This window comes from Bradysia coprophila, chromosome II (genome assembly GCF_014529535.1).
Source record: "Bradysia coprophila strain Holo2 chromosome II, BU_Bcop_v1, whole genome shotgun sequence".
Taxonomy (NCBI): Eukaryota; Metazoa; Arthropoda; class Insecta; order Diptera; family Sciaridae; genus Bradysia; species Bradysia coprophila.
This window is the reverse complement of record NC_050735.1, coordinates 2,506,657-2,533,428: the sequence shown is the minus strand read 5'-3', so window position 1 is coordinate 2,533,428 and position 26,772 is coordinate 2,506,657. Positions and strand designations below refer to the sequence as shown.

The 26,772-nt window shown below is 37.0% G+C and overlaps 4 protein-coding genes and 1 long non-coding RNA gene across 7 annotated transcripts; 2 read left to right on the top strand and 3 right to left on the bottom strand.

Moving 5' to 3' along the window:
• Nucleotides 1-578: 578 nt before the first annotated feature.
• LOC119086040 lies at nt 579-26,094 on the bottom strand. The gene is made up of 3 exons (XR_005089388.1): nt 25,928-26,094; nt 12,372-12,381; nt 579-589 (listed from the first exon to the last, which is right to left on the bottom strand). It is a non-coding gene; the product is annotated as an uncharacterized LOC119086040 (long non-coding RNA).
• Nucleotides 2,546-8,615, bottom strand: LOC119085975 (ras-related protein Rab-35). Its single transcript, XM_037196542.1, has 5 exons — nt 8,388-8,615; nt 4,977-5,117; nt 4,877-4,910; nt 4,682-4,806; nt 2,546-3,022 (listed from the first exon to the last, which is right to left on the bottom strand). The coding sequence occupies exons 1-5, from the start codon at nt 8,437-8,439 to the stop codon at nt 2,772-2,774; spliced, it is 603 nt and encodes a 200-aa protein (XP_037052437.1). The 5' UTR covers nt 8,440-8,615; the 3' UTR covers nt 2,546-2,771.
• Nucleotides 9,812-10,788, top strand: LOC119086003 (peptidyl-prolyl cis-trans isomerase FKBP2). The gene is made up of 3 exons (XM_037196582.1): nt 9,812-10,086; nt 10,152-10,232; nt 10,520-10,788. Exons 1-3 carry the CDS (start codon nt 9,937-9,939, stop codon nt 10,694-10,696), a joined length of 408 nt encoding a protein of 135 aa, XP_037052477.1. The 5' UTR covers nt 9,812-9,936; the 3' UTR covers nt 10,697-10,788.
• LOC119085984 (transcription initiation factor TFIID subunit 12) lies at nt 10,692-11,806 on the bottom strand. 3 transcript variants are annotated; one of them, XM_037196569.1, is made up of 4 exons: nt 11,660-11,806; nt 11,228-11,331; nt 10,971-11,163; nt 10,692-10,907 (listed from the first exon to the last, which is right to left on the bottom strand). In XM_037196569.1, the coding sequence occupies exons 2-4, from the start codon at nt 11,321-11,323 to the stop codon at nt 10,780-10,782; spliced, it is 417 nt and encodes a 138-aa protein (XP_037052464.1). In that variant the 5' UTR covers nt 11,324-11,331; nt 11,660-11,806; the 3' UTR covers nt 10,692-10,779. The 3 variants fall into 3 exon arrangements, with proteins under 3 accessions (XP_037052464.1, XP_037052447.1, XP_037052457.1); XM_037196552.1 differs by having other exon boundaries at nt 11,228-11,526; nt 11,660-11,784; XM_037196562.1 differs by lacking the exon at nt 11,660-11,806 and having other exon boundaries at nt 11,228-11,653.
• On the top strand, nt 13,128-17,254 carry LOC119084936 (nardilysin-like). Its single transcript, XM_037195114.1, has 11 exons — nt 13,128-13,341; nt 13,401-13,456; nt 13,619-13,855; nt 13,923-14,436; nt 14,490-14,755; nt 14,815-14,935; nt 15,027-15,643; nt 15,701-15,765; nt 15,834-16,053; nt 16,112-16,331; nt 16,403-17,254. Exons 1-11 carry the CDS (start codon nt 13,165-13,167, stop codon nt 17,198-17,200), a joined length of 3,291 nt encoding a protein of 1,096 aa, XP_037051009.1. The 5' UTR covers nt 13,128-13,164; the 3' UTR covers nt 17,201-17,254.
• Nucleotides 26,095-26,772: the final 678 nt, after the last annotated feature.

The window sequence follows — 26,772 nt, the reverse complement described above, 5'->3', positions numbered from 1 at the left end:
TTATGGTTGCGGACGAAATAGGATTACGGGTGGTACGGGGCTAAGTCGCAGCAAACGCTCCGACTGTTCTGATGCCTTGTTTTTTTAGAAAATTGCCAAGGGGTGAGCGCTCTTAACAGCAGTGTAATAGTCGACTTTCTCACGGGATAGCGAGGGGTAATCACTGATTTACTAGCTCAGTAAATCACGGTAAATCACGGTAAATCACGGTAAATCACAGTAAATCACAGTAAATCAAGTAAATCAAAAATGAAGTTTCTACTAAATTTGAATCTATTTACTTCAATTTGTATTAGTTCATGAAATTTATCCTATATGTTTACGGCCACGATACTTCGAAATGTAATCCAGTGACAATTAAAAAATTTTCAAAAATTTTTCAAAATTTTTTGTGATTTACCGTGATTTATTTGATTTACTGATTTACTAGTGATTACCCCCTTGCGGGATAGTCAATAAAATCATATTTACTGATTCTCGTCGTAGTAAATTGAAAGTAGATGCCTTGTTCTTCAAGTTTTTGTTAGACATCTTAGTCGTTAGTTTCGAGATTAGGTCGGGATGGATAATAATGTAAAAAAAAAATATTCTTTGGTAATTTTTTGTTGATTATTTATTACAAATGCTTAGAAAATATTTTCATTACTTTAAATTTGATTATGTTTTTGTTGTTGTTGTTTTCTTTTATGCAGTATTGTTCTGTCATATTATTTATTACTCGGAATTGTCTGAGTCACATTTCCAATTGATTTCATTTTTAAAAATATAATTTGTTAACAAACAAAATTTGTTCCATTTATTTTCTCGCTTTTCCTTTGAAAACTAAAATTCTGGTTTTGCACTTTTTTTATGAAATAAAGTCGTAAAATATCCTTTATATCCTTTATGCGGTAAAAATTATTCAAATGGCAAGAGAAAAATAATTGTGAATCCATGAAATTATACGAAACTAAATTAAAAATTTAGTTTTCTAGCTAATTAAAATAAAAAAAAATTCTTTAATTTTTGATTTATCATGGATTAAGAAATATTGGAAGAGTCAATGCAAATAAAATTTACAAAAATTGTCTTTCAATAAATCAAAAATGGAAGCTCAATTAAAATACAAAACGTTTACTTTTTAACAATTTGGTTTGATAGTCGAGACATAACCTAATACTCAAATATGATCGTTCTGTCTAAGTTCAGGTTCACCTGAATCTGATTTAGTTTCGAGTACCCAGCTTTTCTGAACTTGATTTTCCAGGTTTCAGGTCATGATGAGGTTCGCTAAACAAAAATCTGAACCTGTTTTCGGAACTCGGAACAAGTCAGGTATCCCTTGCTTTGAACCTGAATTTTAGATAGTCCTGAGAATATTTGCATCTGAACTGACCCGACCTTTATTTAGATGAAATCGGAAAAATCGGTAAAAGTTCACGTAAATCAGGTCAGATTTCAGGTATACCTGAAAAAATCCCGGATGTACCTGAAATCTGACCTGATTTACGTGTACTTCAGGTCAGGTAAAAATTTTCAATTTTAGTTCAGTTCTAATCAGATTAAGATAATCTGATCGCTTCATGTTTCAGGCCTGGCCTGACCTGTTCCGAGCCTTCGTTACAGGTCAAGTCAAACAACACCTCTTCGGGACATTAATCCCGCACAAATTGCCATCAATAAAATTCTACTAACTGCGAAATATTCGAAAAATTGTTTCGAGTCGGTTTCAAGTATTCGAAAACAAATGCAATGTTCTTTAAAAGGGGCGTAATTGAATGTGAATGACTTGCTTGTTAGTTAGTTAGTTCACTGCCCATTGCCTTGCTCTACATTCGCAAAACCATTTGTGTGTTGCCAGTCTTTACTGTAGTAGAAACTATTTAAAGCAGCTGATAACTCTATAGAGTTATGGGACAAACTTCTATGAAAAAACCTTCAAAAGAAAGAAATAAAAAAAAACTGTATTTCAGTACGAAATTTCAACCGAACTGAAATTGAGCTACAATTTTGTATGAAAATTACAGCAAAATTCAGTGGATTTTTCCAATAACGATCCCACCTATAGGCGTAACCTCCTCATATCAAACCTTGGTTTCGGACTTTATCAGAAATGTTAAAGTAGACCTGTGTGTTGTCGTTACATAAATTACCATTTCGTATGATATTTTACTGTGGTGTACATCGAGAAGTTGCTTGTAGGGCCGCCAGTCTCCGGACATGTATCAGTATTCGGATGTATGTGTTCAATAAAAACGTTCATCAATGAAAGAACAATAGGCGTCCGACTATTGGTACATGTCCGGAGACTTGTGCGCCCACCCTATCAATTAAATTAAATTTAAATAAAACGGAAGGATAACACAAAACGAAATTGATCACGACACCTATAACGAATTATATCTGTACAAAAAATGCTGCAAGAGGAATTACAAATCGGTTTCTTTGAACTAAAAAGTTAAATAAAAAGAATTTTGAGCATCAGATATGAAGTGGCCGCACAGCAAAATTGAAACCGAAAAAGAAATAGTTGCGCTTCAAACGAATCATTAAATGAGGACGAAAATTAACGAAAAGAATTTTTTTCTTTTATTTTCTTTGCTTTGTTCATTGTTGGATTATTATCATACTGTGTGTGTGTATTGTATTATAATAAGTATTACCGTTCGTCTGTACATAATTTATTTTAGCCACTAAATATAAGCACTGCCTATTAGAGATGTATATTTCATTCACATAATACCCCAATTGTTATTATAATATCCATCCGCATCCACTCGACACACATTATTTCAACAGCATTTGGATTTCTTCTTCCCGTGCGATTTTTTCAACGTAACTTTATCGTTTGGCTCAGAATTCTGTGCATTTTGTTGTAACTTATGTCGTAGCACTTTTTCGGTGATTGTTAAAAACATTTCTTCTACATTAATATTGTCTTTGGCTGATGTCTCGAACAATTGAATATCCATTTGTTTAGCAAACCGTTGAGCGTCCTCCGTAATGACAACTTTTCGATTTGGGTCATCGTTTTTATTTCCAACTGAAAGCAAAATTTGTTTTCGTTAAATGTTTGCTCGATCACGATAATTAGAAGAGGAAATGCATAGAAAGTGCTTTGGCGAAATGTTCGCTTTTAAACCTGCATTTTTCCTGACATTGTCTAATCTGAAACCTGATGCTCAGATTTTCTGGATCTGATTAGAACTGAACTTGAACTGACAATTTTTACCTGAATTTACCTAAAATCTGAAAATCAGTAAAAGTTCTGATAAATCAGGTCAGATTTATCAGGTATACCGGAAAAAATCCTAGATATACCGGAAATCTGACCTGATTTGCCCGATCTTTTATTGATTGTCAGAGGATCCAGTAAATACAGGTCAGCTCAGTTCACTAGTGCAGATTTAAATATTCTCATGTCTCATGTCGATCTGACATTCAGGATACCTGACCTGTTCCGAATCATAACCTGAGCCTGTTTCAATCTGATCGTGACAGGTTACCTTAAAAATTTGTATGAAACTTGCAGGTTACCTGGAACTTGAACAGACAGCAGATCCAGGCACTCCAGTCCAAAATTTCTAAGGAGGTAGTAGGGAGTGAGATTTCAGGCACTTTCAAACAGTAAATTCTTAAGCCAGCGCATCGTCATCTGGCGAATTCCATGACCTGTCACTTGATGAACGAAATTCCGTTTTGAAATAACTAGGGCTCGGAACAGGTTTAACTCAGGTCAATTTTAGACTACGAATCATAGTAACGTCGATCCATTGCATACGTTGCCTACGTTTGAATATAATGCGTTTGAGTTGATTTTGCGTGACTAGTGACTAGTGAACCGAATTCCGAAGAATTCAAAGTGCTCTCACGGGCCTGACACTATTCACGATATTCTTCATTTTTTAAATGCTGCTATTCATCACGAAACATGGGACAGGTTGTGGATGGCTTCATCTGTAACTTTCCTTCTTAAACATTAACCTTTCAGTAGGTTAAAAATAGTTGTAAAGAGAGTTTTTTCCGGCTAGATTTCGTTTTTGTTTCATAACTGGTAGTCCTAGAAATCCCGAAACATGAATTATCTGACCAACGGAAAGCATCCATAACTTATCTAAATTCAGTCGTTCTTCAGTATTTTGAAGAAGGTACCACTTCCCCAGATATTTTGTTCCTTTACTGGTCTGATACAGCGTTCCAGCCCTCAGTAATCATAGTTGATATTGGTGCGCCAAGTGCTATCGTTTCTCGTGGTTACCTAACATGATTCCCCGGAGTTGGATTATCGTTCAACTCTTGAAAGCTCACGCCATTCGTTATTCGTAACAATACGGTAGAAATGGGCCGGGAGTATATGCAATGTGCAAACGAACGGAACTTTCTTAGCGAAAGAAATCTGTTTTCAAATTTGGTAATTTTTGGAAGATCACGAGTTTCGACTTAAGCCAAATGTGACTGGAGGCGGTAAGAACAATTGAAAAGCCGTTGCTTAAATCCCTGCCTACGTGCACCCAACGATCAATTTTTAAGCGAAAAAATATTTACAAAACTCATTAAACGTAAATTACACACCGTTCCACTTCATCACACAAATCGACGATTTCGAGTGCTATACCCAAATCACTTCCAAATCAAATCTCAACATTTTCTAATGGTTTTGCCTTATATATACTACACAAACCACTTCATATATTTAATTTACCTAAAATTTTATTAACGACATCACAGTTATGTTCAATTTCTTGCAACCAGCGTTTCACATTCGCAAATGATTCACCATTTGTAACATCATAAACAATTATAACGCCATGTGTTCCTCTGTAGTACCTGTGTCGATGGTAGTAGAGATTATTTTTTGTACATTTTTGTTGAATGTCTAAGCACAGAGTATACTTACGTGCTTGTAATTGTTCTAAATCGCTCCTGACCAGCTGTAATTTGAATGGTTTTGATTAAGTCGGAAATTCATCGGAAGAGAGTAAGCTCAAAACCGTTACCTGTATCCCAAATTTGTAATTTAACTCGTTGACCATTTATGAGTACTGTTCGGATTTTGAAGTCAACGCCTATTGTCGTTATGTAATTTCCCGAAAATGTGTTGTCCGAGAATCGTATCAGCAGTGAGGATTTTCCTACACCTACAAAGGGAATGAACGGGAAATCAGTTCGTATCTAAGGTATCATTTACAGTCAGAGGCAGTGAAATTTCAGCATGACTGTCAAAGTAATGTCAAAATCGTTTATACGGTTGAAGCTACTAAACGCACGTGCGTGGCGTGACAGTGGTAAAACCGTATTAAGACGTGTAAACAATTATTTTGGTTGTTTGTGTGGATCAGCTGAAAAAATCTGAAGCAAATTCATGCTGAAATTTCACTGCCTCCGACTGTAACTGAATTCAAATTTTAAATGAAAGAAAGGATTGAACAACGACCAGAGACACAAAATTAGTTCACATCAATGTATTCAAATTTGCAGGCCCGGATTTAATAAAAAAAAAAAAAATTTCGGCTGCCACGAGTTACTTTAGCATAATCCTAGAGCGTGAATACTGGTCAAAATCTGACTTAAGTTTAAGTGATAAGGTATCATGGTTTACGGACAGTTCACGTTGCAATAACATGACTGGCTCTGGAATTTTCTGCCCAACTATGGGAATAGAACTGTCCATTCCACTGGGTATTTATGCTACGGTCTTCGTAATACTTGAGTGTTGTAGATACATTTTAAAACATTCTGACGCAAACTCTCCACCTATCATCATAGGCACAGATAGTCAAGGAGCAATTAAAGCTATAAAAGGTAATAAATTCTCGTCTGCAATAGTACTTGAATGTCGCGACACCATTCAAAGGCTGTCGGAATCCATTCAAGTCTCACTTACTTGGGTCCCTGGTCACTCAAGAATTACCGGTAACGAAACAACAGATGAACTAGCAAGACTAGCTTCTGCCACTCATTTCACCGGTCCCGAAAAGACCGCAGTATCACTTTCTACTCTCCAACGAATAACGTCGAACTGGAAAGCTCAAAAATTCAAAAGTTTTTGGAATTCTTTGAACACTGCGCGACAAGCCAGAAACTCAATCAAAATAAACAACAAAAACGCTAAGTTGCTCTTATCGCTCAACAGATCTAATATCTCTGTCATTGCCCATGCCCAGCGTATATCAAACAAAGAGCATCACATCTAGGCTCTTATACAATCAATTACAAATCAATTTGGAGCATTGCTCCAACAGAAATCCTTAAATTCATAAACAAGTCTAAGAGAATTTAAGTAACTGTGGGGAAGCACAACAGGCCCGTCTGAGGCTTAGGTGCATGTTATATTCCACCCACCTCTTTTATCTATCTATCTATCTACTTTAGTATATTGCCCAAGCGGTCTTCCGCCAGTCCAACCCTGCAAAATTTGCCCAAACATTATTAGGCGGTGACGATTCCAAATTTATCAATTTTTTTCAAATTCAAGACAGTAAATATTATTTCTTTAATAAGAGCTGCAAGTCTGACATTCGCAGCTGATAACATCCTTATCCAAAAACATATCTAGGTGAAATGGAACAACCATTCGAAAGCAAAGCAAAAACCTAATTCATTTATCTGATTGTGAATCACAATGTCGAACGAACCAACATGAGTTTCAATCGAGCTATGGATTTTAATAGGGCAATCAAACTATTTTAAGCTGTGTGTATGTCAATGCATTATACACAACATACACTCACACACAACATCAGTGTGCTAATGCTTTCAACAAAACATTCTTCGCACTCAACAATCGTAGCATGAATCCATGAATGTAAACGGCTTGCTATTGAAAGAATTTCTTTCCGAACGAGAACAATCGTTTTCATATAATGCTTCCAAATGTGAGAATGATGAAGTTGTGAATGAAATAAATTCAATTAGCTGTGATATTACTGTGCATGAGTCATCGTAGATATGTTTATCATATATGAATGGAAGTGAACGATATGTTGGTAAAGTGCATAAATATAGGGGTTGACCAAGCATCGATCGGCGTAAAATGGTAATCTGATGTGATTCATAACAGAAATGATCAGAATTTGTAATCGTAAAAATGCAAAACAGAGTCTGTTTATCGCTGTCACACGTTGTTTGATCTGTGGCACATAAATTGGAATTGTTAAACGAACATGTCTCGAGAAATGAATGTGCCACACAGCAAAAAAAAAATAATTTAATAGTAATTATCAACACTATGTAGTGTTGACTTTGTAGCCTGCAAACCGTTTAGTTGGCGCCTTCAACATTTTTTTAAAATGTTTTTCAGAACGGGAAATGAGACCTTCAATAATTAGTTTGAATAATGTGATAATATGCAACGTCCGGTCGGCTTGCGGACGTTTTGTGGAAAACAATGATCGTAGAACCATTTTGTGGTTGATCTCTTTTACATGGCTTACACGTTGTCTTAATCGTTTAAAAAAATGGGCCGAACAAAGACACGCAATTGATGATGTGGGGAAAGTCTTTCTTCTGACGTTGCCTTCTCTTTGCTGATCTAACTACCAAAGTGGTTCAAAGGAAATGGGGGTGTTTGTTTGCACGGCTATATTTTTGCTCTAGTTACTGTTCACCAAGAGAGGCATATCGTACGATTGTGCTGATAATACAAATTTATTGCAAATTCAAAACTCATAAGTGTGGAATAACTTCTCTTGTGTCACACTCATACGAGCCATTTGTGTCACGGAAATTCGCAGTTGCATATTTGTCCCATTAAAAACAATTTTTGGAAGGCGTATAAACACACTCTTTTTAACGAATTCAATTTCACTTGATCGCACTTTATTAACTGCTGACCTAGAAACACATGATGTTTTACGGGTGAACGCAATTTTGTTTTGTTTGCAATTATGTTTTTGATTCAACAATAGGTGACACTGCATGGATAGTCATATATTATGGATAATTAGCAACATGCGAACACCACAATTTTTGTCTTATAATCAGACTCACGTTCAGCATATACCTATTATCATGAGGTCAAATATTTGTTCGTTGAAAAAAATAACCTGACTCTTATCTTGTGTCAATAAACTTGCATAATCCACTGTTTTAAGGCGAATTGTTAAGTTAATTTGAAAGTAAAATTTTAAAGTGAAACATTGCATCCATACAATTTAGGTGCACCGTTCGCTTTATACTTTATAATCTTAATCACTTGAACAAAATGCACGTAACATTCGTTCAGGTTTATGCTGATAAAATTGCACTGGAACATTCACATTCCTAGTGATTGTCGGAAATGGTAATTAATGTAAAAATTAGCTGGAACTATATGATGCATTATCATCACTTTCAAAATCCCGATTGGACAAGACAGACAGATAAAAAAAAACAGAATTTTAAATTTACAACCTCGCCCACTCACTTACCACTATCACCGATTATTAACAGTTTAAACAAATGATCGTAATCACGACTCATTTTCGCACAGCATCAAACGTTAGGCTACACAATATTGTTCACTCAAAATTAATGTGATTGAATTCACGAATATCGCATGATGGTGTTACACTTAATTGTGGTAAAACATTTTGCGTTCGAATGTGACGGTGATGATGGTAGACATATTTTAACACACACAGATCTGTGACACTTCGAACGACTTTTTGTTTGGTTTTGTTAGGTTGGATTTCCATATACAAACTGGGCAATACCGGTATAAAACATTTTTGATCATTTACCAATGTTTTGAACCGGTGGCGGATTGCCATGTCATAATTGATGTCGAATGTTCAGTACTACGTTTCCAAATAAATCAGCAGCATTTTGCAATAATCATGTTTAAAGACATTTTTATATTACTTCCGAGGTTCCAAGTTGTGTATTCCCCACTTGTCAAATACACAACTTGGAACCTCGTAAGTACAATGCTTTGCGTGATTAGGCAATGAAAATGAAACATGCCGTAACACGTAAACGTTCCCTTCGGTTCGGGCTGTAACACCCCACTTATCAAATACACAACTTGGAACCTCGGAAGTAATATACTATTAATCGAGGAGTATATTGTCTGCAAGCTGTAATTTTGATTACCTACTATACAGTAAAGCTAGTCAAATAAATCGACGAACATTGTTAATGCAACAGATTTTTGGACCAAAGCCACCGCAGAGTCAAATCAAGAGATCCTGCTGGCTCATTTTACTCTGCTGTGACAAAATCAAAAGGAAAATCTGTTTTATTGCACTTCGTTCAACGTGTCGCACCCTAGCACGCCTAGTACACACTACAGATTTCTGGAATGTCACTTTGCTGTAGAGAATTTCTTTTGTATAGAGTTTTGTAAACGGTTTGTTCAGTTGGGCTATGCTGGTAATGAATTTATGAATGATATCGTTTGAGCAAAGAATTCTTTGAGCGTCAGCAATCATTTCTGAGACTCTTAAAGCTGGTACACAGATCATGAGACCATGTAATAGTATGTTACAAACAGTGAGTAAATATTTGTTTAGGCAAGTGTGAGTTTTGCGGAACGAGCCGAAGGCGACTGGAGTAATACTTTTTCTGTTATTTTTTTTTCGCTCTGGGAAACTTGTGTACCAAGTGCTGATCTTTGAGAATCGGCTAGTCATCATCTGTTATCGGACATGACGTCAAATTAATAAAGTAAATGATGTAAATCTAGCAAAATGTATGATATAAAACACACAAGATTCTCAAGAAGCAGCAGACATAATGTCTGTGGCTATATACCATATATACCGCGATATGTAATAACGGCAACTCTGCAAACATTTTCCTATGGAAACGATGGAAACTGAAAATATTTTTCTAGTGTGAGTGTGTGTGTGTGTGACGCATAGACTGACGTTTCTCCTCCATCCATAAACAAATAATATCCAGCCACAAGACTTTATCGAAAAATCGTTGTCGTCGACTTATTTCCACTTCTGAGAGACTTACACTGAGCTAATTAAAATGCGAATCCCGATAATTTATTGTGCCTACGTTGCCCTGCTTTGTCTTATCGGTGTGAATGCCGAAGCAAAATTGAAAATTGGCATTAAAAAACGGGTTGAGTGCACAAATAAAACGAAAAAAGGCGATCTGGTTCACATACATTATACGGTTAATTGAGTGAACATTCAACCCATTTTATGTGGCTGCTAATCAGAATTTGTTTAATTTTCCAGGGTACTCTCGAGGATGGTACTGAATTTGATAGCAGTTTGCCACGCGGCCAACCATTAACATTTACAGTTGGTGCCGGGCAGGTAAGCGCAATGATATAGATAAGTCAAGTGTTTAAGGGGTGGAGTATCCTGCATATCCAGTTGATTTTGACGACTTACGCGATGCTTGTGGAAACGTTGTACGAGGCGATGTATCAGTGGAAAATCAATTTTCTGTTAAATTCATTTCTTTGCGAGAAGCGTAAGAGCGAAGCGGAAAGGTTGATCGCAAGCGAAATTGTTCGAACGTTACGAATCAGTTGTCATTTCATTTTCGAAATACGACCCATCCAGGCATCGGTAACAATTTTTCTTTTCTATTTCTTCAGGTGATCAAAGGATGGGACCAAGGCCTATTGGGAATGTGCGAGGGCGAAAAACGTCGTTTAGTCATCCCACCGGAACTGGGCTATGGAAAATCGGGTGCCGGAGCGAAAATTCCACCCGATGCAACATTGATTTTCGAAACGGAACTGATCAAAATCGAACGAAAAAACGAACTTTAAATTTTGGAGAGAACTTCATTTTCAACTTCATTTTGATAGAAACATTTTCCTTTCGTGGCGATTTCCAATAAAAGTTTACATTTTCAATACTTTTTAATTGCTTTCCGTATCAGTGCCAGTCGTTGTTTGTGTGCCTCCGTAACTGTAGCTCGTTTGTACGGCCGTAATTCGTCCGTACCAAAGCCTGGTATCCACATGTTCCAGTTACGTTCTGATCAGAGAAGAATAGAATGTAGAGAGCATTCCGACAAACGGTCGAACGAACAGAACTTACCCAAATGTAATTGCACATCTTTGACTTCCACTTTCGTTACTTTTCTATGTTTGGCGAGTAGACAAGCAGCGTTCACAGTATTTTCAATAAAATCATCAGCAATTTGCAACAGTAACTCTTCGACTTCTTCATCCAATTGCTCGGTGGGATCGATTTCACGTACAAGTTCTTGTAAGCGAGGCTTAGTCAAGACCTGAAACAAAAACGCACAGTGTGAAGTCTTTGGTACACACATGCACAAAATGCTTCGCAATCACCTGTCCACTTGTTTCTGTCGATGATCCGCTTTTCGGTTGACTCGATGCGGTGGCCGAACTGCCACCCATTGGACTGTTTTGTGATGGTGATGCCATGTCTTGGTCTACATTTGGTGTTGTCGACGAATTGTAATATTGATCATCGGTTTGATTGAAATTCGACATTATGTGCGTGGATGGGTGGTGTGCAAATTTAAATGTTTCAGATATTCGGACGGTAAGTGGGATATTTTGTGGATATTGTGGATAAGAATGGGGGGTTTTTATAATAAGAAAATGTCAACAAATTATAACAAAACCTAAAAAGTAGATTTGCAGAGAAAAAAATAACAGAAATTATACAAGAAGACCATGAATCCCATAAGAGTTAATGTTAAAGAATTGAAATTAATCGAAGAAAATTGCAATAATTACGAAAAATTGTTTGCTCACCTACTGAAAACCGATAATTCAATGACAACAATATTTGCTAAACGACGCCATTGCAGTTTGACAGATGGTTTGTTCTAAAAGCAGGGTAAGAGCCAAGCTCATAATTTAACATTTTGAACTGTGGTTTGATTTCTATTTATCTGTTATTTTGCCTTTTGGTTCTGGACCTAGTCTTTTGCGACGTCCACTTTTTTTTCACGGAAATTTCCCGCTTGAGATCATATTTTTTCATTAAATTTTTATTTAGCAAGGCTCTGTTGGAGAGGTAACGTCACCAAGTTCCACTCGAGAGATGTCATATCTTCAAGCATATCTAACTCAAAGTATATAAACCACTGAAGATAATGCAAATTCGCAGTTACGTACGTATCCATACTTTGAGGTGAATTTACTGTATATCGATACAAATGCATACAAACATTGTAAATATATGTATTGTGAGCAAAGGAAACACACCTCATCTAAGTGCAAGTGCCCATGTAATTTTTGGGTGTCGATTCTCATCAAAGTTGTAAAATTTTAGGAGGTCGCACAGATTATGAAAATAAGGTGACACACTTTCCACACGAAAAAATTCACCACGGCACACAAATTCGATTATGGTGGATTTGTTTGTATAAGTAGATCAAGACTGTAAACTTTGGGAAGGTCACGCAGATACAGATACGTGGGTGACACACCACACTTGATGATAACATGGCGGATTTCATACAAAAATTCACCTCCTCTGATGATTGTCACCGGCGTGATGATGTGGTGAATTTTTTTTTGTATGTTCCCGCGTATTTTATAAAATGGCGGTCTGCGTGACCTTCCCAAAGTTTACAGCCTTGTAAGTAGATAAGCAGTGTATCTAATAAATTGGCAATCTGCGTGACCTCAAGTTTACAGCCTTGCTATGATCCAGCGAGGCTATCGAATCTGTGCGCAAAATTGCCGTCTACTCGAGAGATGGTGGTTCATGTAATTTTTGCCATCTCTCGAGTGTAACTCTATGGAAACAATGGAAACGCAACAAAATTGCGTTTTTTGTATCTTGACAGCTTTGACAACTTGGATACCGAGTCCGCTGTATATGGTGTTTTAGTAATAGATTTCTGTAAGTTCTTATTATTAATAACACTCAACAACAATGAATTCCTAAAAATCCTTAATAAACGTCAAACTCTAACATCCATTTATTCCTATTACATTAGCGGATGGCATTAGACACTTCGGCAGATCCTTGGAACAGATTTACAGGTACTGCTATAATCAAATCATAGATGCTAATTGACGCCCAAAAAACACATGGACATCCTAAAATGTTTAAAAATTATAGCTATGACCACAATCGATGAAGAAAATCATTCAATTTTTCACAAAAATTCGAATTTCAATGTCCAGTGTTTACAAGCTAGGCTGGCTAGGCTCCAGTATTTTTTTTAGAACTCGGCCAGAGTCATCTATGTTCTGTTTCATGGCTTTCATGGTTTACTGAAATGTCATAATATGACAGTCCACTAATGACACTTCCTCCGTTGTTCCTACACAGAGTGTTCAGTAGTTCATTTTTTAAATGTGTTGTCAGAACGGTTATGTCGAATAATCTATTGAAATCATCGAAGCGAATCATTGCTGATGAACCAGAAAATCAACCAGCTAACAAACATCATCGATCGTGTGTCAACGATAAATTCGAGGTTAAGTCGTCAATCACTTACCCTTAAAAGAAGTTGTACTCAATAACCCAAATTCTTAGATGTTAAAGGTTCTGCAAACACCGGACAAGCCAGAGAAAGATCGCAAAGATTACAGGTCAGTAGGCAATGTCGTTCAGTCTCTGTCGCACAGTTAGTGAAAAAAAGGTTTAAAAATTCTTTTGACTGACAACAAGGTTTTGAGGACGAAATGAAATTTCGCTGTACTTATCCTATCCTTTTGCCCACCGGAAAATTGAATTCGGAAAACCATTTCCAGAATCGTGAAGCTGAACAATGGTATCACAGCACTTATCATCTCGGATCCTTCGCCAATAAACGAAAACAAGTGTAATAACGACACCAGTGTAGCTTGTGCAGCGGACGATGAAAATGAAATTGACGATGATGAGGAGGAGGACGATGAGGAAGATGATTCTGGTTCGGACGAAGAGGAGACAGGCAATGGCGGCCCGAAAGAAAAACTTGCCGCCTGCAGTGTTTGTGTAGATGTTGGGTACGTTACATGTATAACTCACAGTTCCGTAGAAGTACAACACAAGGAAATTGTTTGTCTTTTGTAGCTCCTTCAGCGATCCACGCGATATACAGGGTCTGGCCCATTTCTTAGAACACATGATCTTTATGGGATCGAAAAAATATCCCAACGAAAATGAATTCGATCAGTATGTAAAAAGGTCCGCAGGGTTCGATAATGCCGAAACTGACTGCGAAGAAACATTTTTCTATTTCGAAGTGGCTGAAAACTATCTGGATGGCGCACTGGATCGCTTTGCAAACTTGCTCAAGGAGCCGTTGATGTTGAAGGAATGCATGACACGCGAACGGGAAGCCGTCGAATCGGAATTTCAGTCGAAAATGCATAAAAACGATGTGAGAAGGGAACAATTGCTGTCATCATTTGGTAATCCCAATCACCCATGCAGCATATTCACTTGGGGTAATCAGAAAACTCTGCAGGAAAATGTGTCCGACGACGATCTGCATCGGAGGGTGCATGAATTTCGGAAACGTCACTACTCGGCACATCGAATGTTTGTGTGCATTCAGGCTCGTCTGCCATTGGATGAAATCCAGGTAATTGCGGTCACATCCAACTTTCGGTCGCAAAATTTACAATTTTCTTGTAGCGCCTGGTGGTGGAACATTTTTCCGATATTCCTAACAACGAAATGCCAGGAGATGATCTCAGCGAATGGAATCATTTGAATGCCTTCCAAGATAAGTTCACCGAGAAAGTTTTTGTCGTGAAAGCTGTTGGCAATGTGACGAAAGTGGATATCACATTCTGTTTGGAGTCCTTGGTTTGGGAGTACAAAACAAAGGCACACGACTACATTGCCTTTTTGCTGGGACATGAAGGGAAGGGCAGTCTTTCGAGTTATTTGCGAAGAAAGTGTGTCTGGTGAACCGGTTTCCTTGGCAGTGAGTTCTCATGGGGAATTTCTTTTTCAGAAATTGGATATTGCAACTGATCTCTGGGGTGGATGATAGCGGGTTCGGAGCAAATGGATTGTATTCGCTGTTTACGGTCTCAATGTACCTGACACAAAGTGGAATGGATCATGTGAAAGACGTAAGTTATTCCCTAACTACCTCAGCCAGTCAAACTTGGCATTGATTCGGATTCCACGCACCATGGACTGAAGAATCGTTCCATTTTGTAGGTTCTTGAAGCCGTATTTGGATTCCTCAAATTCATCTCCGTACTCGATCCAATAACAACGGAAACGCTGTACACCGAACTTCAAACCATCGAAGCGAACAATTTCCGCTTTCAAAACGAACAGACAGCCCTCGATAACGTCGAAGCATTGGTCGCAAATCTGAAATATTATCCACCCAAAGACGTGCTCACCGGGCCCAATCTGTTGTTCGAGTACGACTACAATGTTATTCGCTGCTTTCTCGACAAATTGAATCAAACCAAAGTGAATGTTATGATCACCACGAAGGCACCGTTCGAGGGACGTGACTTCGATCAAACGGAACCGTGGTTCGGAACTCAGTACTGCTCGTTCGACATTCCGATTGATTGGTCGGAAAAGTGGAGAAATCCGAGAGTTTTCGATGAGTTTCAACTGCCCGAGTCTAATGTCTATATTCCGAAAGATCTGACAATTTTGTACGATCCACAAACGTCAAACGTCCCCAAATATCCGGAGAAAATCATGGAAAATGAATTGTGCGAATTGTGGTATCGTCAAGACGACAAATTTCTTCTACCCACCGCTTGTTACTATTTCTATTTCACAAGTCCGCTGGCCAGGGGAAGCATCGAGAAGTGAGTGATAGGTTAACCGGTCATTGGGTCGTTTTCACTCAAAATGTGTTCTTTCAGTGTCGTCTTACTGTCACTTTATTCGCTGCTGTTAAAACATAAAATTGTGGAGATTTTATATCCAGGTTGGTCATCACCGATCTAACAGATTCTCGAACGACATCTAATCGTTTCTCTCTCTTTTTTCCACCAGCGACCGAGGCTGGACTTTCTTATTCCTCGTATGCGTCCGAAAAAGGATTAGTACTGAAAGTGAGTGGATTCAGCCAATCAGTCGGTCAGTTGGTTGAGACGTACACTAAAAATTTGACAACATTCGCCAATGGAGTGACGGAAGAACAATTCGCTATGTTCGTGGAACAGCAGTTGAAGACTTACTACAACACGCTAACCAATCCGAAAAGTTTTGCCAAGTAAGAGCTAGATTCGGTACCGAATGACATGATCGTTAATATGGGTGTTGCCCTTTAGGTATCTTCGTTTGTCGGTGGTTGAAAACGATTTCCATCCCACTTATGAAAAGTACGAGGCGCTGAAGACACTGACGCTCCAAGATTTTCGAATATTTGCCGCCAAATTTCTTAGAAATATTAAACTTCAAGGACTGTGCCAAGGGAATTTGTCGCTGGACACGGCTAGGAATATTATGGATAATGTGCTGAGTCGTTTACAGCCCGAGCCTATCGAAAAGGTAACGTTTCGCCTTTCATTTGTTGGATTTGCGATTATCCCTTTTTGTTAACAATGTGTGTACTCCTGCAGCCCTCATCCTTGGATCTGAGAACAAACAAATTGCCAATCGGTGCTAATTATCTACGCTGTGCGTCTATGAATCCCAGTGACGTGAACACCTTAACTAGCAATTTCTATCAAATCGGACCAATTACGATTAGAACCAACAGTTTAATTGATTTGCTGATGATGATAGCGGAGGAGCCGCTATTCGATTCGTTACGTTCCAAAGAGCAACTTGGCTACGATGTATCTTGTTCATTGCACGACAATCACGGCATATTGGGCTACTCAATTGTGGTTAATTCACAGGAGACAAAATTTTCCGCCGAATTTATCGACGAACGGATCGAGGTATTCAGATTGGCACTGCTGGATATAATTCGCGACACAAGCGACAGTGAATTCGAACAGTACAAGGAGTCCGTGGTTAAGATCAAATTAACGGAAGACAATAATTTGAGCGATGAAGTGACTCGCAATTGGACGGAAATAACGACCGAGGAATACGCTTTCAATCGGGTCATTAAAGAAGTGGAGTGTTTGAAAAGTGTTACGAAATCGGAATTTGTGGATTTCTACGAGAAACATTTGCTGGAAAATACGAAAAAGTTTTCGGTTCAGGTTGTCGGTAGATCCGATGCTCTGAACGATGCACCTCATCAAACCGATGACGATGTGCCTATGTCTCTGTTAGATAAACGATTCGATCACTTGACCTTCGTGCCGCTGACGAAATCCGACAAGGGAACGCAGATACAAAATATTCGCGAGTTTGTAGAGAAATTGGAATTGTATCCGGTGACGAAAACGAATTTCGATTGTTAGGTAGAAATCGGTGACAGAATGCAATAAACTGCAAATGCAAATTTGTAATTCGGAGAGTCGTTTTCATTTGACTATCTTGTGACAGTGAAATTAAATTTTGGAATGATTGATCATAAACTTACACGAAACACCACCATATTGGGAGCCTATGCCCGATTTATTACACTACATCCAAAATTAGGGCTGTCTAAGGAAGCTAGGAAAGCTTTGGGTGCGCAATGGCTGCAGCAAGAACATCAACAACCTAACAAGGAGGAATTCATACCGAGGTATTCCGACCAGTTATGTCAAAATCCTAGAGTAATGATATCCTTAAACTTACGAGATCGGAAATAAGTTAGTGCAATCAAAAACCACTGCAAGGTTAGCGATCATATCCACAGAAAAGATCGGTCCTATCGACCCTATCTGTTCTTGTGGTCTGGCACCTAAAACCGATATACATATGCTTAAGTCTTGTCCACTCTATAGAAATCTCAAGTTTCGGACCTTCGGGTATCATGAACTTCTACCATCATTAGATGACAGGGAAACGGGGAAACTTCCCTGATAGAAGTAGTAAAGTCAGGGAGTAGGGAACAAAGGATCTTTGATCAGGGTTCCTGCTTTTCAATTCCAAAAACTAATTTAATTTACACTATACTCGATACAAAACACACATTTGTACTACGACGTTTGTTTTTGAAGCCAGCTCTAGAAGTTCTAACGACGGCTGCCGTTTATATCAGGCGTCACACATCGTCCAAAATAAAGGTATTGTAGCCCTATGAAGGAGGCAAACCTAACAAAATTACACCAATCTCCATCGATAAGGTACGACAGAACGCGTTGGCTCTATAGGTCTTTGGTCTAATTATAACGGTTTACGTACAATTTATACGTTAACAAAGTCTGTATCTCAACCGCGTAGAAAATTTCGAGATTTTCTCTGATGACCTCGGATAACATGAACTGGCAACCTGATAACCTTACCTGTCCTGACCTCAGGTTTAACTCAACCTGATCTGATTCAGAACCTTAAACTAGGCTTACCCTGGTAAGGTCTCTTCTAGTGCATAGAATCCAATGTTGCTTACTGAACCGCTACAAACTTTATCTTTTTTGTGCGTAAAATTATTTTCTGTTTGATACGGGCAGATGCAGTCGCACTCAGATCTGATTTCTGCAATACAGTACTAATTTCACACAATTACGGATCTGTCGCACTCTGAACCACCAGCATTATCATTATGCTTCTGATGCTTCTGTTTACATTAAACGTTTGTTTAGTTTCACTTGTTATTATTGTTGCTCATCACATCCTTGCAGTGGTTTTAACATAATGGAATTAAACAAAATAAAACGATAAACTCAAACAACCGAGGAGGAACTGAACAAGTAGAAAGAGTATAATATTATACAATCGAGAAAACTTTTATTTCATAATTCAACGTCAATTGTACATATAACATAAATCCGTACACATTGCATACTGTTGAGCTAATATTTTATTTGACATTGTCGACAAATTTAAGTCTCGATCTATACCATAAATTTTGGATCAGCATTTCCGTTACTTTCTGTTTGATAAAAATGTTCTTATTTCTTTGAAATGACGAAAAGTGATGGAAAAATTTGAGAAATTTTGGCAATTGAATTTCCTTAAAATAGGCCCAGCCTTGACCCCAATAGTCTAAAACCACAGTCGTTTACTTTAAATATTTTATTATCGGCTAGTGAACTTCCACCAAAAGTCGAAAAAGGGTGTTCTGTCCGTGATTTACTGCCCCTACAGGTTATGGGCATAGATAGGTGATTTCATTGGATAGGTGTTGCCCAGGAGATACGCAGCAAGTAAAGATATCTTACATGTTCTGTACCATTATTCCAAAATAACAAAAATAATACCTCAGTCAAAGGCCTTCAAAAGGTGATATCTCGGACCTAGCGAATGTTTATCTTTAGATCCTCTACACAACGCTCTATTAGTACATGGCAGAAAAGTAATTTCGTCACTTTTTTTTGATTCGGGACTTGTTGTGACGTATGTAAGTAATCCACATGATTTCTTCAAGAAATGAAATTCTAGACTTTTAAATTGGAATTTTGTACTGAGTTTACAGCACCAATGCGTGCACAACAAAAAAGACATAAAATATAAATCTAGTCCTTCATTTACTTTATTTTAATTTTAAATTACATATTCTAATATGAACGAGATTCACTTTTGGAGAAAAAATGAAATAAAAATTTCCAACGCGCTAACTAATATTGAACTATAACAACGAAGAAATCTTTACCCGAATAGTTTCACATGTGATAAGATTGAGATATGTGAGCAGATTCTACTAGGACTAATGCACGTACAGTGCATCCACGCTGCATTTGGGCCTATTCTGCTTCATATCAATTAAAGTCCACCACTATATCACACACAATATCACTTTAATCGGTGGAGGTGTATTCATGTCAAAATGTTAAATTTAACTCTTTGATTTCTAAAACTATAGCCACCGAGACTACAATAAATTTATCTTCGAGAAATAAATTTATTATCCCTTTCTGTCGAAGCGGAAACGGAAAGCTTTTTTTTATTTCCTATTTCTGGATGTGATGCCTCCACAAGGTTGATAGGGTTTATTTTGTGTTGCGTTAAACTTACAGCATAATTTTTTTTTCATACATTAAATTTCAAGTAACAAAAACCAAAAATAAAAAATAAAATTAAAAGAGTAAAAAAAAAACTTTTGGCTTCTGGCAGCAAAATAAAGATAAATTTGCATTCAACGAGCACAGTATGAGCTCTTTGAACAATCAAGGAAGTGAAACATAAGATGAAATATATTTCCAGGGGGTAATATACATATTGTGTCTGCAGAGATAGACTCCGACTTTTGTACAACAACAAAAAACCAACTAACAATTGGTTGAAAAAAATCCAAATCCACTTAACAATTTGAATAAAAATGTGACATTCCTTATTATATACAGTGTATATTATACACAGCACTACCGAGCGACATATTGTCTTTTCTGATATAGACGTTTGTGTTGCCTTCAATTAAAAGTTTTGAAAAGGCGATGTGCTATTTAAAAATGATTGTACCAGGCAGTGATTTAATTAGAGATGTGGTATGTAAAGGACCTACCGCGATCCATACCATAGGAACTGCATAACTTATACGATAAATTACATAGGTTTATTTCGAATAGTCATATAACAGCATCTCCGTGTTGGGAACAGTACATAAATCCTCTTCCTACAATCTGTCCTACAATGCATAAAAAAACGTAATACAAAAGGGATGCATGATTTTGTTAGAGAATCTCATACTTTTGCTCTCTCAAAATCTTGCATCGCTTTTACACTAAGTTTATTATGCGTTATACTAGAGTCCTGTCCTCTTTGAAGGGGGAGGGAAACTGCATACAATAGTCTAAAAATTTGCAAAGAGAGGACAGCATTTGTGGACGGTCCATTATCGAGTAGGCATTAGGTGTGTGGCTTTAACGAAATACGTTACCCGACAGGTTATATGAACTCAAATTAAGTTTAAAAGGAAAAAGTTGATTGATCACATTGGTGAGAAATGATAGACTAAGAAGTTCTTTACCAAACTTTACCAAACTTTACCAAACAGAGAAATGAGAAATGTGAGAGTCTTTTTTCGACTTTCGAGTTTTCCGCAGATTTAGCAGCTCGAAAGGACTATTTTTGCGATCACATTTTCCCATTATTTACTTGAATTTTTCCACATTTCCCTAGATTGTTAAATATTTTTCCTAATTTTCGCATAAAAAAGGGAAAATGTTCCTAGAACTCAAATGTTATTTTTTGCCAAGACATTCTTAAAATCGTATTTTCACAGTGAAAGCCATGATGGAACGTTTGTCTACAAATCCAGCTTCTTGCATAATTTACCGTAATGCCTACACATTTGACAAATTTATTTGTTTAGAGTGTTAGTCAATACATGAAATTTACTGGAATTTTGTATTGCTGGTTCTGGAACAATCAATTCACGCCGTAAGTGCGGTACAAGTTCAAAATGGAAAGTGCGGAGGTCTTTCTAACGTAGCGTTATTTTCATACAAGGAAGCGTTGAAATGTATTTTTCGGTTCACTTTTTCATCGAATCGTTCATTTAAAATTCAAATTTTAGGCACACTTACGGCGTGAATTTCTGGATGTTGTATTGCTTGAGTTGACAACCAATGAAACCACTTCGTTTACGAGATAAATAATTTCTCGTAAACGAAGTGGTTTCATTGGTTGTCAACTCAAGCAATACAACATCCAGAAATTGAATACATGAAAAACTGACCGTCAAGTCAGGTCAATTGAGTTACAAACAATTTTTTTTTTATTTTTTTATCGATGGAGAACCTAATTATAAGACACTTTGTCTCGTATCATATGCCAAAAAAAGTTAAAACTTTTTTTTATAAATCATTTTGAAAGTCACTAAAAACACGAAAATTCGAATCGAAATACAAAAATTTTTGATGACATACTGTATTTCTATTCGAATTTTCGTGTTTTTAGTGACTTTCAAAATGATTTATAAAAAAAAGTTTTAACTTTTTTTGGCATATGATACGAGACAAAGTGTCTTATAATTAGGTTCTTCATCGATAAAAAATAAAAAAAATTGTTTGTAACTCAATTCAGGTTACAAATTTTCTTAGAATATAACATACCCACCCTGTTCTACGGACGGACCATGACTAATAGTAAATTACTGCGTGTAAATTCTCATTTACCTCAAAAACATATTCAATTTGAAAACTTGGGAAAGCCAAGAAAGCCTGTTAAAATTTGTGATATTTTGCCAGTTTCAAAGAAATCTATAATATAGAGAGGGATTCTTTTGAAAAACAGCCTACCGAAATCGGACGCATTTTCCAGTGGACTTTTTTATATGTGCCTAGAAAGGACTTCGACCCTAGAACCCAAAACCACTTTCAAAAAAATTCTTCGAAGCTTTTGTGACTGGTGAAAGGTGATCAAAACCGAAAACTTGCACTTTTCTTACCAAAATTTCTCCGGGTACACGAGCCGTACAGGGTCGTGTGGGGTGTCATTAGAAAGGTAATCACATGTACTATTGAGCCGAATAGAGACTCATTGGTTTTAAAATTAATCCACACTGAAATATGTGCAGTTGAAGTTTTCAAGCAAAAACTTGCACTTTCCTTACCAACATTTCTCCAGTTACACGAGCCGTACATGGTGGTGTGGGGTATCATTTGGAAGGTAATTTTATGTGCTTTTGGGCCAAATAGGGTCTTATGGGGGTTTGAAAGCATCTACGATTAAATATGAGAAGTTGAAATGTTTAAGTGCCCATATTTCATCGCATATGCATCCAAACCCCATAAGACCCTATTTGGCCTAAAAGCTTATAAAATTACCTTTTAAATGATACCCCACACCACCATGTACGGCTCGTGTAACTAGAGAAATATTGGTAAGAAAAGTGCAAGTTTTCTGTTGAAAACTTCAACTGCACATGTTTCAGTGTGGATTAATTTTAAAACCAATGAGTCTCTATTCGGCTCAATAGTACATGTGATTACCTTTCTAATGACACCCAACACGACCCTGTACGGCTCGTGTACCTGGAGAAATTTTGGTAAGAATTTTCGCAAATTTTCGGCTTTCGATCACCTTTCACCAGCCATAAAAGCTTCGAAGAATTTTTTTGAGAGTGGTTTTGGCTTCTAGGGTCGAAGTCCTTTCTAGGTACCTATAAAAAGTTCCACTAGAAAACACGCCCGATTTCGGTAGGCTGTTTTTCAAAAGAATCCCTCAGAGTTGAATGTTTGTTGATTTGAAACTCTGCATTCTCTGCATATTGACTACTGAGGAAGAGCTGTGGAGCACGTGCAATTTTTTTCATGCGTAGTTTTACGTGTTTTTTTATTGTCCGTTTGCGTCGTCAATGCGTGAACATTTCTTTTACATGTTACATGCGCCGAAAACCGTTCTTTTCATGTTTCAAGCACTACTTTCGACGCTCTCAGAATGTAAAATACTATTTCACGTATGAAAATAGTTTTTAGGGAAAATTTGTTTTTGACAGGTGAAAATACTTTTTGGGGAAATTTATTGTTGACGGATATTTGTGAGCAAAAATTGAGAGGGATTCTTCTGACAAACAGAAGACCGAAATCGGACGCATTTTCTATTGGAATTTTTTATATGTGCCCAATAAGGTATTCGACCCCAGAAGCCAAAACCGCTTTCAAAAAAATTCTTCGAAGCTTGTGTGGCTAGTGTGAGGTGATCAAAAACCAAAAACATGCACTTTTCTTAAAAAATGTCTCCAGTTACACGAGCCGTACAAGGTCGTGTGGGGTGTCATTAGAAATGTAATTGCATGTACTTTCGGAGCAAATTCATCCAAACTGAGATATGTGCAGTTGAAGTTTTCAACAGAAAAACTACTATGAAAACATGCACTTTTCTTTTAAAAAAATTCTCGAGGTACACGTACATGGTCGTGTGTGGTGTTATTTGAAAGGTAATTGCATGTACTTTCAGGAGAAGTAGAGCTTACGAATGTTTGGTAGCATCTACGATGCAATATAAGCACTTAAACATTTCCATAATTAATCTTAAATGCTACCAAACTTCCATAAACTCTACTTCTTCTGAAAGTACATGCAATTACCTTTCAAATGACACCCCACATACATGTTTTGTGTAACTCGAGCAATTTCGAGCATATCTTTGGATGAATTTTGAACCCAACAAGACCCTATTTGCTCCGAAAGTACATGCAATTACCTTTCTAATGACACCCCACACGACCCTAAACGGCTCGTGTAACTGGAGAAATTTTTGTAAGAAAAGTGCATGTTTTCGGCTTTCGATCACCTCACACTAGCCACTCAAGCTTCGAAATTCGAGCAAGCCGGGGATACTCCACAAGTAATTTCATAATATTCTGAATGCGCAGGGTGAGAATGCGTATTAAACTTACAGTAATTCTAATCCAGAAATTCATTTCGGAAAGATCAATGATAAACTTACATGCTGTCTTTGAATGAGTCTCCACAGACCTCTAACACGGCCATAAAAAAAAGTTTTCAATAGATAAGAGTCGAGAGAAAATATTACATTGCAAGAAGATTAATTATGAGAGATATAAACTTTTTTTTATTTATTACGAATTGTAATTTAAATTTTCATATTGCCAGTTAACAAAGTTCTTTCTTTCTCTCTTGTCGTACTTAGCATTTTGTTCATGAAGAGAATTTTTTTTTTGGTTTTAATTCTTTTCTCTTTGAATAAACTTCAACTTTAGTTTCTGTGATTAATGTAAATATAAATTTTCCTTTTTCGTTTTTATGCTGCAGATGATTGTATTTATTTCTAATGAGATGAGAAAGAAAACTTATGTTGCTGAGTCATTAATATCGATTGTGTCCATAAACAAGAACAGCGAGCACAGCTGAATTTCGAAGATAAAAAGAAAATATATCCGTTCTCTGTTAAAAGAGAAAAAAAGACGCATCCCTGGGTGTTGTTTTCTCCCGTCTCCCGTCTAAATATTTTTCTGTTTTTGTTCCAGAATGAAAATGTATCTTACAACAATGTAATTGTTCGTTCCGAACAAAACACAATAATTTTGAAACTAAATTTTCAGAACATCTTTCTTATTGTTCATGACATTTCATTTCGTTTCCATTTCACCGTGAATAACTTAAAATGACAGCAATAGTATTTTTATATCCCATTACAATGGAACTTAATACACAATTGTGACGCTTATAGTTTGGATCATTTTGTTGTTGTTGAATTGACGTTGTACTGGAAATATGTGAGTGGACTGAGAGAAGCAGTTTGCCGAAAATATGAGTTCATTTGATGCTGGTTGTATCCTGGTTTTGATAGAACAGGCTAAGACACCTCTGAGTTGATCATGATAGCAGTGGCCAAATTATCAATGGCCACGACGATCACGTACTTAGAAGAGAATTTTCTATTAGAAAATATCAACTGAACCTTTCAAATTTGGGTGCCAGTTGCGCTCGTGTGTGTTGTGTCTTAACCTGTTATTGTTGAACCTAGGGTACTATCGTCAATGAGAAAAGGGAATTACTTGTTAGACAACAGTAGAGTGTCTCGTATATGAAAACTTAAGAAAATGAGAAAAACTCTGACGCAATTTGAGATTTTCTATCGTTTAAGAAGTGTATCACAGCACTCCTTCTAGCATTAAAATAGAAAATATTCGGAGACGACTTGTTTTCGTTGTACGAGTTATAACATTCAATACAAACAATCCTAAGCGGTAGCTCTTATCACTAAAACCTCCAAATTTGACACCTGTCAATTCAGTGTTCATGCTAGGACTCCTAGCCTAGGAGCAATGCTGTAAGTATATACATTTTTTCCATACTACATCTTCAAAAGTAATGTCTGATCTCAAGGTACATTGCATCCCCTTCATGAAGTCAAAATTCTCATTATTTTTACTTCACTTAATAGTTCGTAATCCGTAACCAGCTAAACTAAAACAATAACCTAAAATAATGGAAAAACTTTAAGAAATGTGGGATGAAGCAAAACAATAAAATTACTAAATGTTTAAGTGTCTCCTAAAGCCATGGCATAAAGGGGGCGTCCATGAATGACGTCCACTTAGAAGTGTGAAGGGAATCTCGTCGAGTGTGACAAGCCATGTTAAATGTATAAGAAAATTGTGATCGAAATCAAGTCTTAAATTCAGGAAAAACACCATAAATACGCTTCAGAATTTGAATTTTCGATGAATCGATGAATGAACCAATGAATTAAAAAATAAATTTCAACGCATTCTTATATGAAAATAAAGCGAGTTGACCAAACACAACGCTGCCTTTGATTTGGTCGTTGTGCGTTTCATTTTGAATTTGCAGCGTGAGTTACGAACGGTCCCCAAATCAAAATTCAATTTGTCATGAAATTATTATTCAAAAGTTATTTTAGATTTATATGGGTGCCGTACGTATAACATCGCAGTTTACAATAAATTTTTATTTTAATCAAACGTCGGATGCCGAACGAAAACTCGGAAATTGTTAAATTTATTACTTTTATTACATTGTTGGATACAAGGTCGAAATTTGTTCATGCATCAACTATTTTTCCACGGGAAATATTGCAGAAAAGTTCGATGGTTTTTAAAATGGTTCAACTATTTTATTACCGGAACATTAGACTTTAAACGAAGCGAAATTGTTGTTGACTGTAATTAAGCATTTTTACAATTAAAAGGTTATAAGTGGTTCATACGAACATAGTACAAAGGTTGACAACTATTTTGTAACAGAATATTGGACTGAGAGATAGAGATAGAGCCAAAGTGATGTAATTTTTGACAAGTAAATTGAATTCAGCATAGCATCGACATCAACGCACTTCAATAGCAGGACACAAGAACAGATTTTTAGACCCGTACGAAGTACTGGGGTCTTATAGGTTTACGCATACGTTTGTAACACGTCGAATTGGACTCCCTGAGTAAGGGGAAACCTATTGTGGTTGTCCAGAGATGCCAAATCAGCAAGAAAAAAATGCCCGTCTGTCCGTCCGTCCGTCC

Coding starts and splice junctions, on each gene's coding strand:
- LOC119086003 (XM_037196582.1), top strand. CDS start 9,937: ATGCGAATCCCGATAATTTATTGTGCCTACGTTGCCCTGCTTTGTCTT. Junction 10,087..10,151: donor TGGTTCACATACATTATACG/GTTAATTGAGTG, acceptor TTAATTTTCCAG/GGTACTCTCGAGGATGGTAC. Junction 10,233..10,519: donor TTACAGTTGGTGCCGGGCAG/GTAAGCGCAATG, acceptor CTATTTCTTCAG/GTGATCAAAGGATGGGACCA.
- LOC119085984 (XM_037196552.1), bottom strand. CDS start 11,392: ATGTCGAATTTCAATCAAACCGATGATCAATATTACAATTCGTCGACA. Junction 11,164..11,227: donor CGACAGAAACAAGTGGACAG/GTGATTGCGAAG, acceptor TTTTTGTTTCAG/GTCTTGACTAAGCCTCGCTT. Junction 10,908..10,970: donor AGATGTGCAATTACATTTGG/GTAAGTTCTGTT, acceptor TTCTCTGATCAG/AACGTAACTGGAACATGTGG.
- LOC119085975 (XM_037196542.1), bottom strand. CDS start 8,439: ATGAGTCGTGATTACGATCATTTGTTTAAACTGTTAATAATCGGTGAT. Junction 4,807..4,876: donor TTTAGAACAATTACAAGCAC/GTAAGTATACTC, acceptor CCATCGACACAG/GTACTACAGAGGAACACATG. Junction 3,023..4,681: donor TGTCGTTAATAAAATTTTAG/GTAAATTAAATA, acceptor TTTTGCTTTCAG/TTGGAAATAAAAACGATGAC.
- LOC119084936 (XM_037195114.1), top strand. CDS start 13,165: ATGACACTTCCTCCGTTGTTCCTACACAGAGTGTTCAGTAGTTCATTT. Junction 13,856..13,922: donor AGTGTTTGTGTAGATGTTGG/GTACGTTACATG, acceptor TGTCTTTTGTAG/CTCCTTCAGCGATCCACGCG. Junction 15,644..15,700: donor GCCAGGGGAAGCATCGAGAA/GTGAGTGATAGG, acceptor GTGTTCTTTCAG/TGTCGTCTTACTGTCACTTT.